Source organism: Scyliorhinus canicula, chromosome 2 (genome assembly GCF_902713615.1).
Source record: "Scyliorhinus canicula chromosome 2, sScyCan1.1, whole genome shotgun sequence".
Taxonomy (NCBI): domain Eukaryota; kingdom Metazoa; phylum Chordata; class Chondrichthyes; order Carcharhiniformes; family Scyliorhinidae; genus Scyliorhinus; species Scyliorhinus canicula.
Window position 1 is genome coordinate 118371132 of NC_052147.1, and position 15120 is coordinate 118386251.

The 15120-nt window shown below is 43.9% G+C and overlaps 1 protein-coding gene across 2 annotated transcripts in view; it reads left to right on the forward strand.

Moving 5' to 3' along the window:
* The first annotated feature begins 2139 nt into the window (after positions 1-2139).
* Positions 2140-15120, forward strand: part of katnbl1 (katanin p80 subunit B-like 1) — a 42256-nt gene continuing 29275 nt past the window's right edge. The window contains exons 1-2 of one of the 2 annotated variants that reach the window (XM_038785735.1): positions 2140-2328; positions 12402-12538. In XM_038785735.1, coding sequence (XP_038641663.1) covers positions 12416-12538 — 123 coding nt within the window. In that variant the 5' untranslated portion in view covers positions 2140-2328; positions 12402-12415. Of the gene's footprint in view, positions 2329-2388; positions 2741-12401; positions 12539-15120 lie in introns of those variants that run through there. The other variant, XM_038785736.1, reaches the window with a different exon arrangement.

The window sequence follows — 15120 nt, forward strand, 5'->3', positions numbered from 1 at the left end:
GTTTCCGCCAACAGGCGTTTCTGTATTGTGAGGTCATTTATACCACACACTAACCGGTCCCGAAGCATTTCATTTAGCGTCGGGCCGAACTCACATTTTTCCGCCAGCCTTCTCAGGCGGGTCAAGAAATTCGTGACTGACTCCCTGTCTTCCCGCTTCGCTGTGTAGAATCTGTACCTACGCAAAATAAGGGGTGGTTTTGGGTCGTAGTGCTCTTTCACCAATTCTGTTACTTCTTGGAAAGTTTTCGTGTCTGGCACATCGGGATAAGTCAGACTACGTATAATGGCGAAAGCGGAGGGTCCGCACGCCAACAGCAGGATAAGCCGTCTCCTTTCGTCCGTCAGTATATCATTTGCCCGGAAGAAGTAACACATTCTCTCCACATACTGGGACCAGTCCTCAATAGCCGGGTCGAATGCCTCTAACCTCCCAAAAGCGGCATTTTTAAAATAGCAAGGCTTACCCTCCGAGTGCGGCAGCTGGTCTCCGCAAAATTCGTAGTTTACCTCATCGCCACTGTAGTAATCCACGGGAGGCAGGAGTTCCGTCACCACACCAATATTTATTTACAATAACGATATTACAGGAGCAGCTACAAAATGTGCTGCTAGCAGTTCAGTCAACTTAAGACTGGCTCATAAAGCTTGCACAGGTGATTATATGGGCCCCCTCAATGAGCTATCATTGAGGGAGCTCATACTCTAATTGGCCAACCAATAAAGCCAATTGGAGTTCATTACACATATATATATATAAAAATTAAGACTCACAAGTAAATATTATAACACATCTCAGAAGAATACCATTTAGAGTAAATAACTTCCAACTAGAACATCTGCTGTAAAAAACAACCATCTTGTACACAGCCAGATCCCACAGTTAAATGAGCTGGTGTGTCGCGAGCAATAAAATCCAGGTGACCAAACCTCATGCTCCTGTTTTCCATTTGCTGCACAACTTGTCCCTTAGTTTGACTGTTTGTCCTTCTTACCCTTTAAGGGACACTTTATTTTGTTCCTATTTCTAGGACGGCCAGTGGAAGACTGACGGGGGGGCGGGGCGGGGGGGGGGGGGGGGGGGTTCGGGTTACTTTGGGTGACTTTGTGCGACTTGGATTGAACGTTGAATCGTTTTAGGACAATGGTAGATAGACTCTTGTTAGGTGAAGGAATAATAATCATCTTTATTAGTGTCACAATTAGGCTTGCATTAACACTGCAATGAAGTTACTGTGAAAATATTCAATGAAGTTACTGTGAAAATCAAAGGTTATCGGAATTAGATGCAAATGTGAAGCTCAAAACACACAGATAAGCCCTCGAATGGCAGAGCCGACTCAAGGAGCCGAATGGGCTACTCCTGCTGTTATTTCGTATCCATGTATGGAGATGCGGGCGTTGGAGTGGAGTGAGTACAGTAAGTCTTACAACACCAGGTTAAAGTCCAACGGGTTTGTTTTGAATCACTAGCTTTTGGAGCACTGCTCCTTCCTCATTCATCTGAGGAAGCAGTGCTCCAAAAGCTAGTGATTCAAAACAAACCTGTTAAGACTTTAACCTGGTGTTGTAAGACTTCTTACTGTTATTTTGTATGTTGGAGCGGGACTGCGAAGGTGAGTTGGCGGTGAGTCGGCCAACACAGTGACTCAGGTAAACTAAGAGTTTTTTTTAATTGTTTTTGCTTTTGTTAACCCTTTACGTTTGCATCATTGAAGTCCTTAGCCCTCATGTTGACATGCAACACCCCCCCCCCCCCCCATTTAATAAGGTACCCCGTGTCATATGGATGTTTATTCAACATCAACTTGCATCAATAATTAAAAATAAAACGTAAAATTAGATGCTGTTGTCGGGATGGAATGAGGCCTATGATTGCAAACATGTGTATCTGGTCCCGTGGTTGATATTTTGGTAAATGTTGTGATTTGAACAATAAGGGGTAATTCCCATCAGCAGTGCCCCTCCGCCAGCCTGCATCGGCCTGGGTCCTCCAAGCCTACCCTGTTGGGGAAAGGTCCTCCCACCTTCCCGTGCGGGGAAAGGTCCTCCGATTTGGAGGACCCGAGCCTTCCCGGCGTGCCGTGGCTCTTGTGCGGGCTCAGGTCCTCCGATTGGGAGGACCCGAGCCTTCCCGGCGTGCCGCCCCACCCCCCCACCCACCCCCTGCGGGCTGAGGTCCTCTGAACCGCATTCCCTGCGTGCTGTGGGTCCCGTGGTTTATATGGCGTAGCTTCGGATTAGTGGAGCGGTGTCAAGGCAGGGCAGAGGAGGGTGAGGTCTGATTCTACCCGCTCGAAATCCCACTGAAATGCTGTAAAATGTTCAGGTGAGTGCCTTCCCTCCTGTTGGCGGGAGGTCCGGGTCGAGGCCTGGCACTTGGGTAGTTTCTGCCAGGCAAAGGCATTGGGATTAACAGGAGTCGGAGGGCAATTTCTTATTTTTAATCCAGATATATTTGCCTGTGGTTTATAAACCAACCCCTCTGCATTGGCCTACACTCTGGGGGATCGATGTGCAACAACTTCTGATTAACGGAAAAGATCCAGAGTATAACCACTTATATATTTTTTTCAATCGGGGTTCACATAATAACATCTGAAGATGCCCCATTTTAAAAATTGGAAACTCTCACCTATCCCTAAATAGCACCCTGATGTCTCTGGGAAATTCGTTTGGTTCCATTTTGTTCACCTGGCTGGGAGTGGCATGAAGAGGAGGGGGAAGTCTGTTCAAAAAGGGTAAGTAGTCAAAGCCCATCTTGTGGAATTGCTGGCTGGTTGATTGGCGGATCCTATGCTGTTTTGGCAGTCACTGGTTTCTTTGTAGCTGCTGGGAATACCGAAAGTGTGTTTAATGTGATTGCTGGCTTGCAAAGCCCACTTCGCAAACCTGTTCGCAAGTTTATAGAACTGCCATTGTGTTACCAGGGTGGATTTGTTGCTGTTTTTGCCCTGGAACTCTGATTTATTTTTCTTTGGAGGACCTGAGTTTTGGCTTTTGTCCACTATGAATAATGTAGATGCGCAGGGTTAAGCAGTGAATGTTAAAGGCAGTGGTGTCGGTGTAGGTAAACTCTTAGGTTTTGACTTATTGTCAGATGTGGTACTGTGAAAAGTATTGTTCCATACATGAAAAACATAGGACATGTAATAAATATGTAGACATCGGGTGAAGCATATGGAGAATTGTGCTACAGCAGCAGCAAATTTGTGTGGAGAGATCAGTTCAGTCCATAAGAGAGCCATTTAGGAGTCTGGTAACAGTGGGGAAGAAGCTGTTTTTGAATCTGGTGTGTTTTCTCATACTTTTGTATCTTCCTGATGTATGAGAGGTGGGTTTATGTGATGGGCTGGGCTGTGCTCACCCCTTTAGGTTTATGAAGCAGTTTCACTGCTCACCTGTTTTGTGGATACATTGGAGGAAAGTGAGGATTTCTAAATGCCTTTCCTTGTTTAGTGGGGTGGTTTGTGTGTGTAATTGTTAGCATGCTTCAGATATTGTGGTAAAGTGCTTGGCTTTTGTTTTGTACTTTTGCAAAATATGATAGTTGCTAATGCAAATTTGATACATTGCAGGTAGTGGAAATCTGAAATCGAAATAACAAATGCTCTAAATACTCAGGAGATTGGTACCATTGAAAAAAAAATTGATTATTGTCACGAGTAGGCTTCAATGAAGTTACTGTGAAAAGCCCCTAGTCGCCACATTCCGGTGCCTGTCTGGGGAGGCTGGTACGGGAATCGAACCGTGCTGCTGGCCTGCTTGGTCTGCTTTAAAAGCCAGTGATTTAGCCCAGTGAGCTAAACCAGCCCATCCATTGAAATTAGGGCATGAAATCTCCCACTAAACCGAATGAAACCACCGAACAGGTTAATTGGCTATTAATCTCATTAAGTTTGTAGAATATCCCTGGAGAACAACTGTGTATTTGCTTGCTTAAATCTCATTGTCTGAGCTATTTTGACTTGTCATGTATAAGGAGTGGCATAGTAGCACAGTGGTTAGCACTGTTGCTTCACAATGCCAGGGTCTTGGGTTTGGTTCCTGGCTTGGGTCACTATCTGCGGAGTATGCATGTTCTCCCCATGTCTGCTTGATTTCCTCCGGTTGTTCTGGTTTCCTCCCACACGTCCCTAATCAGTGAATTGGACACTTGTGAATTCTCTCTCCATGTACCCGAACAGGTGCCGGAGTGTGGCGACTAGGGGATTTTCGCAGTAACTTCATTGCAGTGTTAATGTAAGCCTACTTGTGACACTAAAGATTATTATTAAGTTATTCAATTCTCTCCATAACTGGAGCATTTGTAACTCCAGGAAGGCATCATTTCCAAACTCCATAGTGATATGACTGGGCTACAAATGAACACAGCTACTCCATTTTTGCAATGTGGATAGAATTTGCCAAGTGTATGCCTAATAATAGAATTAAAAAACTTTCAGTTTGCAGCAGTGAGAGACTCACTGGTAGAGTTTGTCCCTTAACACCTGGTTCTGATGTGCTTGAGTTGACTGAGGATTTGGCTCGAGTTACATCAAAGTAATTCACAATAATGTGAAAACAGTATATATAAATCAAAGAGCTTTCATTCAGTTTAAAATGTAGTCAGAATCCACTAAATACTGTATTCTTGTGTAACATACTCTTAAATAGTTACAGACTGTTTGGTATATTTAGTGGTTAAAGAACACCTGATTGAAGATGGACCAAAGTTATTGTCATAAATAATGTTGAGTTGTTACTTTTTCCAGTATTCTTAAACGCTGGCATGTCTGAATCATAATACTAACTCAACGATAATTAAAACACAATACTGTGTTAAGTGCACAGTCCTTGTGTAATTGTAATCAGTGAGGAAATCTTATTTTGACTGCATGAGATAGCAGCAATCTTGCCTGTTGGGGAAGAAAGACGGGTTCAGTGATCCATGCCAGATGAAAAACCTTTCCAGTATGTTTCAATCCCTCTTTTGTTTTCCGTCCCCTTAGTTTTGGTGAAATACCTGCTTTTGTTCAGTATTTTTGCAAGATATGACAGTTGCTAATACAAAAGCAATATGTTGCAGATTATAGAAATCTGAAATAAGAACAGCAAATACTCAGCAGGTTAGCCATGTCTATGGATCAAGATATAGGAGCAGAAGGAGGTCATTCAGCCATTCAATGAGATCATAACTTATCTGATGAAATCTTCAGCTCCACTTTCTTTTTTTTTTAAATAATTTTTATTGGAATTTTTTACAGAAAATATAAAAATATAACAAGTATAGCAACAAGCAGTAATATGCAACTAACAGCCCCATAACACCCACAATTCCCCCCAAACCGTAACATCACATGTATCACACTCCCCCCACCCCCCAACAAGAGAACTTAACCATAAATTAAAATTAAATAAATCAAATGTAAATAAAATAAGCAAACATAATCAACGTCCCGTCCCCCGGTTGCTGCTGCTACTGTCCCAGTACCCTATCGTTGAGCCAGAAAGTCGAGGAATCCATTATCCCCATAACTCTTGATTCCCTTACTGATCGAAAATCTAACTATCTCAGCCTTGAACATATTTAACAATCCAGCCTCTACAACCTTCTGCGGTCAAGAATTCCACAGAATCACTACTCTGAAAGAAGAAATTCCTCCTCATTTCTCTCTTAAATGGGTGATCCCTCAGGATTGTGACCCGAATATACAACGCCCAATGCCATGGGCTCTTATCATCTTCAGCAACCTTTTGTGCTGTCTCTTATCAGAGGCTCTGCCTAGGCAGCTGAAGACACAGTCACCCAATGGCGGAGCAATTACAATCAGGGTTGCTTCAGAGGCCAGAATTAGATGACAATTGGAATGGTGAAATCTGGAGGTAACAAAAGGCATGAATGAGGGTTTTAGCAGCAGATTAATTAAGACGGATGAAGTTGGGAGATGTTACAGAGGTGGAAATGCACAAGTCTTGGTCATGGCATGGATGTTTAGTCAGAATCTCTGGGTCAGATATTAGTGTCACAAGTAGTCTTGCATTAACACTGCAATGAAGTTACTGTGAAAATCCCCAATGTCACCACACTCCGGCGCCTGTTTGGGTACACTGAGGGAGAATTCAGAATGTCCAATTCACCAAACAAACATGTCTTTTGGGACTTGTGGGAGGAAACCGGAGTCCCTGGAGGAAACACAGGGAGAACGTGCAGACTCCGGGAATAGAGCCCAGGTCCCTGTGCTGTGAAGCAACAGTGCTAACCAATGTGATACCATACTGTCCGGTTCTGCCTCCCACAGTTTGTAAGGGAGAGGAATTGAATGGTTGGCTGGGAATTTAGTTTGTAGCAGGGATCAGTTACTGTAGGAAATTTCTGCTGCTGGTCGGTCGGCCAATTGAATAATTTGGTAACAATAGAGGAATTGAGAGGTATCATTGGCACATGTGGAAGCTGACACTGCTTTCAGATGATGTTGCCAAGGGGCAGCATTTCAGTGAGAAATAGGAGGGGGTCAAGGATTGATTCTTGCAAGGTAAATATGAAAGTAGGAAGAGAAACCATTTCAAGTGGTACTCTGGCTGTGATTTAGAAATGGAGAGTGAAAAACTGGCAAGGTAAAGATCAAGTTTTAGCATTTTTTAATTCAATTAAAAACTGAGAGAATGAAACAACAGTTGGAATAGTTAATTTTCAGTGTCCGAGGTTTTCTTGGTCGTAATTAATAATTATCAAATTATTAAAGGCTACTTAAGCTGCAATGGACATGACTTGATTTTCAATGCTGAGATTAAATTTGTATACATTGTTATATTGACTGAAAATCTGGGTCATTATCTAATTACTGCCCAGGTATTATTTCTTTTCCCTTTCATTCTTGTTTTGCTTTCTATTTATTATGGTCAACATAGCATACGTGTATCTGAACTCTTGTGTATGCAACCGTAGGGATTTCAGTGAAACCCTGCAGTTGGCCTAGGTCTAGCAACCGTTATTTCTGTCTCCTTTTCCTGCACAGCAGCTTCTTTTTGAGCGTGTGGGTATAGCTTTATAATTAGTATTGGTGAACCGCAGTGTTTTCAGATGGACAGAGCAACCTCTGATTGCTGCATGTTTTTTTTTCTCAGCCATTTTCTTCCTTCTGAAATTGTGACCTCTTCAATATCTTGTCAGGTATTCAGATGCGAGGAGACTAGTGGAAGAATTCACAACTCCAAACTAATGAAGAATTGTTATTGTGCTGTAGAGTTAAAGCATTCCCTTTTGTCTTAGCAGCTGGAAGACAGTTGGATCTTCATCATAAGATCAGAGGTGGGGATGATTGCATCGCATTGTGTCATTTCTAATTCCTTGTAAAATAAAGCAGTCAATTCCTGCATGCAGCAAGGCCTGAACAGCCTCCAGGCTTGATCTGGCAACATGTCCCAGGCAGTGATCAATTCTGAGAAGAGAGGGTTTGCCCACCGTCCCTTGGCATTCAATTGACATTGCCATTGTCAAATTGAACCGGCCACACACGTACTGTGTCTAAAAGAACAGGTCAGAAACTGGGTATTCTGTGACAAATGATTCACCCCAAAGTCCTTACACCACCTACATGGCAAGAGTCAGGATTGTAATGGAATTCTGTCCACTTGTCTGGATGAGTACAGGTCCAATAAAGGCAAGAATTCAATGCCACTTAGGACAAAGCAGCCAGGCTGATTGTCATTGCATCCCCCACCTTAAACATTCACTCCCTGCACTGTCAACAGAACATGGCTGCAGTGTGTACCATCTACAAGATTCAATGCAGCAGATTGCCTGGGCTTTTTTGACAGCATCTTGCAAATCGGTGTCATTTGCTGCCTGGAAGGACAGCGTACCAGGCATACAGGAACTCTGTTACCTCCAAGTCACACTTGACTTGCAAATGTATAATTCTTTCATCGATCAAGCTCCCACCTTCCGAACAGCAATGGGACAGTACCTTCACTACATGAGTACTTCTTGAATGGTAAGAAATTAGAACGTGTAGATGTACAAGGGGACCTGGGTGTCTTTGTCCACAAGTCACTGAAGGCTAGCATGCGGGTGCAGCAAGCTATTAGGAAGGATAATAATAATCACTTATTGTCATGAAGAAAATCCTTCAGTGAAGTTACTGTGAAAAGTACTGGGATGTGAGCCTTGATTGCAAGATTATTTTAGTACAGGAGTAGTGAGGTTTTTCAAAATAAGGGGGGTGCCACTTCGGACTGAGATGGGGTGAAATTTCTTTATTCCAGAGGATTGTGAATTTTGGGAATTATCTGGCCCAGAGGGCTATGGAAGCTCAAAGCAGCAATTGACAGATATCTAATTAACAATGATGTAAAGGGTTATGGGGCTAGTGTGTGTAAACCACATTGAAGTGACTGATGAGACAAGATCGTATTGAATGGCGAAGCAAGCTGAACAGGCTGAATGGCCTACTCCAGTTGCCTTCGTGAACTACAGTTCCAATGGACTGCTGCAGTTCATGAAGGAGGCTGACCAACAGCTTTTCAAGGACAATAAGTCCTTGCATGGCCATCGACTACTATATCCTGTGAATGAATGAGATAAAGTTGCCTCAAAAAAGAAATATTTCCTTGTGTCAGCATCAGAATTAAGCCTATCACCTCACAATGATAGAATATTTCACATTTTTTGGAAGTGTTTTGAGATTTTGTTTCCCACTGTTTTGGGAATTTACTATAGTCCCCACCACAGAAATTGCAAATAAGTGGCTTAAATCATGCTCTGTTGTTAAGATGCATGTTGTTTCAATCATTGAAATACCAGTTTGAAGTTGTTTGGTTGTCACTTGCTCAGGGAAACACTAAAATACAATGATTAATATTAAATTGTTGGAAAGAATATATAGTGCAGTGTTAATTCTTCCTTTCCAAATAGAGTACCAGATATTGGTACCAGTGTTCCCTCTAAGCTGCACAGCAACTAAAACGTTCCTTTGTGGGTCATGCCATGTAGGCCCCTTTGAGTTACTCTGGAAAACAAGTTAAAGTGCCAAACAATGACAGGTCAATGGAAGCAGCGTTGCTTAACATGCCTAAAATTGGTTGTTTTCGGCACAACTTTACAAGAACTATTGATATAAGTTTAACCTTTCCTATTATGGTGCTTTTCAATATATTAATGAACGTCATAAACTGCCATTGCCCTGTGATACCCGAGTAAAAGGAAAGAAGTGCAAAACCGTAAGCAGAAAATATGGCTCCAAATTACATCGAGTTAGATACATGTAAACAGCAAATTAAGGAAGGTGAAAAAGATCAGTTTCTGGATTTTTCCAAAGAAGTGTTGATTTGTTAGAAAGAAAATGCAAAGTGATTGATGTTTTTCAAAATGAGGTCATGTGTCCAACATATTTATTTGAGGAGCAACTGCTTATTCATAATTCTTAAACATAGCGACTTTGTATTTGATTCAAATCATTGTTAATTTTTAATAATATACATCTATATGCATGGGACTTCCGGTGACGGCGGGCGGGAGGCAGCCTCCCATTGGAGGACTCCCGTTTGGGAACGGCATTTTCGGGGTTTAACGCTCGATCCCAATGGCAACTGAGGCGGCAAAAGCAGGGGGAAGGCACAGTGAAGGGAAATGTAAAAAATAGATAAGTTTATTTAAAAAATGGCCGTGAAAAAGCGGCTGAAAGTTTGTCGGGGAGTGGAAATGTCACTGAGGGGACAACAAGAAAAGTGGAGGCTGGGGCACCAGGGGAGGCTGCATTGCCCACGGCTGAAGAAATGACTACGGTGATGGCCGTGGAACTCGAAAGGAACTCTCAAAACATATGGAGGTGATGAGGAAGGAGATGGGTGCAGTATTGAAAGTGCTGGTGGAGGAGGCGATTGCCCCGGTGAGGGCGGTGGTGCTGAGCGCAGTGACGGAGGTGCGGGAGCAAGGTGAGGCGCTGAAGGAGTGGAAGAGACATTATTGCAGCACAGTGATCAACTTACCTCGATGGGGAAGGAGATGCGAAGGTGATAGAGATCAACAAAGGTCTGTCAGCCAAAATGGACGACTTGGAAAACAGATCCAGGCGACAGAATCTGAGGATTGTGGGTCTGCCCGAAGGAGTGGAAGGTCCGAGGCCAACTGAGTATTTTGTCACTATGTTGGCGAAGCTATTGGGAGATTGGGGGGGGGGGGGGGGGGTGGGGATGATCCCCCTCGATATGAACTGGATCAGGCTCATCGGTCGTGGAGACCTGTACCAAAGGAGAGTGAGCCACCAAGAGCAGTGACTGTGTTTTCGTAGGTACAGTGTGAAGGAGAAGGTCCTGTGCTGGGAAAAGCAGCGGGTGGTGCAGTGGGCTGGAGCTGGGATATACGCGTATACCAGGACTTTACGATGGAGCTGGCGAGGAGGTGGGCTGCCTTCAGCCGGGTGAAGAAGGCACTGTACAGTAAGGTGCAATGTGGCATAGTATACCCAGCTAAGTTGACGGTGACCTACAAATCCAAGGTCTTTTATTTTGGGATTGCGGAAGCAGCAGAGGAGTTTGCGAAGGCAGAAGGACTGGCTAAATTGAGAAATGGTCATGTACCGATGTAGCCTCATATAACTTTTTTTTCACCATGCTGGTGTATGTGCTCAATGAGCCAACGTATACATTTGGACAAGGGAAGATATGGGACTTTCTACATGCATGTTACTGATGTATAGTCCAGGGCCCAGGAGAATGAAACAGATGGGGAATTGAAAACATGATATGATACCCGAATTGGAAGCTGGGTTAATTTGGTGTGGGGTCGGTTTCACGTTGCCTTTTAATTATAAGTAGCAAGTACAGGGACTGGATACAAGCCTGCATGAATCTGAAAGAAAGAGTTGCATTCATATAGCACTTTACACGACCACTGGCTGTCTCAAATGCGTTACAGCAGATGGAGAAGTGCAGTCAGTTGTAATGTAGGAAATGCAGCATGTAATTTGCACTCGGCAATGGGATAATGACCAGATAAGAGTCATCCAGACTCAACATTCGCTCCCTTCTCTCAGGTGCTGTCAAACCTGCTGAGATTGTCCAGTATTTTCTGTTTTTGACCAGATGTATTTGTGATGTTAATTGAGGGATGTATATTGGCCTGAACTCCAGGGATAACTCCTTCTTCTCCTCTGCAATAATGCTGTAGGTTCTTTCAATTCCACTTGAGCTGGCAAGTGGTGCTTTAATTTAATGTCTCAACCAAAAGATGACATCTCTGACAGAGCACCACTTTTGCAACCACCCTTGGTTGGAGTGTCATCTTTGATTATTATGCTTGCGCTCTGGAGTCATAGTTGAAACCATGACCATGTGCCCCAGAGGCACGAGTGCTTCCAAGTTAACCCCAGCTGACATTAAGAACAGTGAAGCCTGGAAATAGCAACATTCAGGTTATGTGCTGAGTAGAAATTTGAGAAACTGTCTGGAAACATTTTGTAATGAATGGAATGTTGTACAATGTACTTGGTTAAGTATCACCAACCCCCAATTTATCCGTGAATGTCTAAGCATCCATTTCTTAATCACCTTTGAGATTGGAATTATGTTTTCCTTCCTGCAAGTCCCTGGCTCCATATTTGCATGTTGGAACATATTTGAACATAATATCCTGTCTGCTTTCCTGTGTGCAGTCCTACAACTCCACCTTAGCCTGCTCACCTGGCTATGCAAGGTCCAGTGAATTGCTTGTAGGATCCTCATTTTGTGTTCAGATCCTTCCATTGTCTTGCCCCATCACACCTCAATTATTTCCTTGGGCAGTGCGTTTATGTATGTGCCTTCTGCCTCGGATGTTGAATGACTGTATTTTCCATTTACTTTCTCCATCATTGGTGTTTCCTCCAGCCACTGTGGTCTGTCCCTCCAATAGCCCTACTACTGTTCCTCTTTGAACTTTCAAAAACATACTGAAATTCAATTTTGACTGACTGCCCCTTCTCTCCTCCTTGGCACTCGACATTTATGTTTTGCCTTCGACAGTGTTCAAGTAACTTGGGTTATAGAAATGCAAGTGAAATGTTATTTATAGTTCATAAATGAGCATGGGGCACTTTTATATCTTCTAATGCATTGTAAGGAAAATGGAGTTTTCAGATAAAATCTGCTAGCTGGGGAAGACGCAATGAGCAGAATGGTGTATTTCTGCGCTAATTTTTCTATGGTTCGAATAGGTCATTGATAATACAATTTAATGTCCAGGGGCCAGGAAGGCTCCAATTCAAAGCATGTTTATTGTTTTTTAAAAAAGCAGAGCATCTTATAAACAGGAACCAAATTGAAGAAGAAGGAATGAGGAGAATTGATTTGAGCAAACCAAGCAGGCTGATCATGTAACTATTCTGTCTGAATATGAATTTAAAAAAATTCGACAGTAATTATGTCCATCTATTTCTAATCCAGGATTGCAAGTGATTATGGCATCTAGACATCAAAATGACAGGAAAAGTGTATTGTTATTTGGTCTGGAGGAGCAGCTCATTGAAAAAAGGCAACTTGGTAAAAGGATGCATCCTGATTGCAGTGAGACTATGAAAAAGGTGAGCAGAAAATATTTATATAGCTTCATTCTTCCATGCATGGAATATTATTCCCAGTGTATTTATTGTCTCCTATCATTTAAGTTCCTATTTTTATTCACTGAAATCACGGCAGCTTGTAAGGAGGCGTGTGCCTCTGCATCGTCATGTTGTGTAACATTTCCCTTCTCCACCTTGTTCAGCATCCCAAACCAGTCACCTCGATAGTTATTCTTCTGTTTTCAACAATATGATGTTTTCGACTGTTCCCTCATTATTCAATTTTCAGGCTTTTTTATTTTTGCTTCAGACTCTGCCATAAGTTCCAGGCTGGGAAGCTGCACAAAGTCTCTGCAGCTTCAGGTCTTGTATCAGTCGCTTTGTAATTGTTCAGAAATGACATCTGGTGATTGACCCTTCCTATCAGAGAATCCTAGTCTCGCGGAAGTGCGGGCGAGGGCTTCATAGTGCCAATCCACAGAATGCATAGACTAAGTGTGTTGTAGTATCTCCCTCAAGTTCTTGTCTTTAGCACTGCCCCATTTCTGACAGAGGCCTAACGTGTGACCCTGAGTCACCTGTACATATACAGGGTCAATATATAATTATAATGGTGTAATCTGTAGGCCTGATAGGACACCTTCCCACCCTCGCTGTATCAGTTACATGCATTTCTGCAACATTTCAGCTTGTGGCCTGAAAACACTTTTTTTTTCTGGGGCAGATAAAATTTATTCAGCTTTATAATGCTACAGACAGCAAGTGAAGGTACAGAGAAACTGTGTTTTAATGGAATCTCCCCTTGATTTTAACTACAGGAAAAATCAAAAAGCATTTCAAGGTGGGCATTCTCCTACTAGTCGACTTTGAACTCGAGATGTACAAATTTCCCATTTCAAGGCCAGGCTTGCATTCCTGACTTAGTTGTTTAGGTGAATGCTGTCCCTTGCTCTTCCCCGCCACAGCGAAGAATACCATTCAGACGAGGGCAGCATGGTCACAGCAGTGGGTTAGCACTGCGGCCTCACAGCGCTGAGGTTCCAGGTTCGATCCTGGCTCTGGGTCACTGCCCATGTGGAGTTTGCACATTCTCCCCGTGTCTGTGTGGGATTCGCCCCCACAACCCAAAGATGTGCAGGCTACGTTGATTGGCCGTGCTAAATTGCCCCTTAATTGGAAAAAATGAATTGGGTACTCTAAATTTTAAAAAAAAAATACGATTCAGACATCTTTCCCGTTGAATGATTTTGCTAGTAACTCCCATCAATAATACCAGCTACCTCTCCTTCTCCCTGTAGTGCAGGTTCAAAGGAAAGGCACCTAAATAGGCTGTGAGCTCTGTGACATGCCACAAACTGGCTAATCTGGTTTCAGATCTACAGTACTTGGCCAATAACTAACAAACCTTTGTTTAAATGGTTAAAGCCAGTGGCTTTTACAAATCTTTCTGAATTTTTTTAAAAGCTGAAGTGCCCAATTAATTGTTTTTCCAATTTTTAGTGTGGCCAATTCACCTACCCTGCACATCTTTGGGTTGTGGGGGTCAGACCCACGCAGACAAGGAGAATGTGCAAACTCCACAGGGACAGTGACCCGGGGCTGGGATCAAACCCAAGTCATTGGCTCCGTGAGGCAGCAGTGCTAACCACTGTGCTGTCATGCCGCCCTCTACACAAAGATTTATGGAGTTGCAGATAACTGAAGAGGATTGCCAGAGGATACAGAAGGGTATAGATCGGTTGGAGACTTGCGCAGAAAAATGGCAGTTGGAGTTTAATCTGGTCCAAATGTGAGTTGATGCATTTTGCAAGACCTAACACGGGTGGGAATTACACAGTAAATGGCAGAACCCTCAGGAGTATTGACAGAGAGAGATCTGGGCATACAGGTCCACAGATCACCGAAAGTGGCAATGCAGGTGGATAAGGTAGTCAAGAACGCATACGCCATTCTTGCCTTCATTGGTTGGGACAGTGAGTATAAATATTGGCAAGTCATGTTGCAGCTATATCCGTGTCACAGTAGGCTTGCATTAACACTACAATGAAGTTACTGAGAAAATCCCCTAGTCGCCATACACCTGCATCTGTTCGAGTACACTGAAGAAGAATTCAATATCCAATTCATCTAATAAGCACATCTTGGGCGAAATTCTCCGACCCCCAGCAGGGTCGGAGAATCGCCCGGGGCCGCCGAAAATCCCGCCCCCGCCATGTCCAGAATTCTCCCACCCGCAAAATGTCGGCGTGCTGCTAATTCCGCCGCCCGCCTCGGAGAATGGCGGGTGCCAGCGGGAGGCTACGGGTTTCTGTGCTGCCGTTATACTCTGGCCCGGATGGGCTGAAGTCCCGTCGCTGAGAGGCCTCTCCCGCCGCCGTGGTTTGAACCACCTCTGTTCCAGCGGGATCGGCGGTGCAAGTGGGCCCCCGGGGTCCTGGGGGGGGCGCGGGGCGATCGGACCCCGAGGGGTGCCCCCACGGTGGCCAGGCCCATGATCGTGGCCCACCAATCGGCGGGCCAGTGCCGTGGGGGCACTCTTTTTCTTCCACCACGGCCTCCACCATGGCGGAGGCGGAAGAGAATCCCCCAGCGCGCATGCGCCG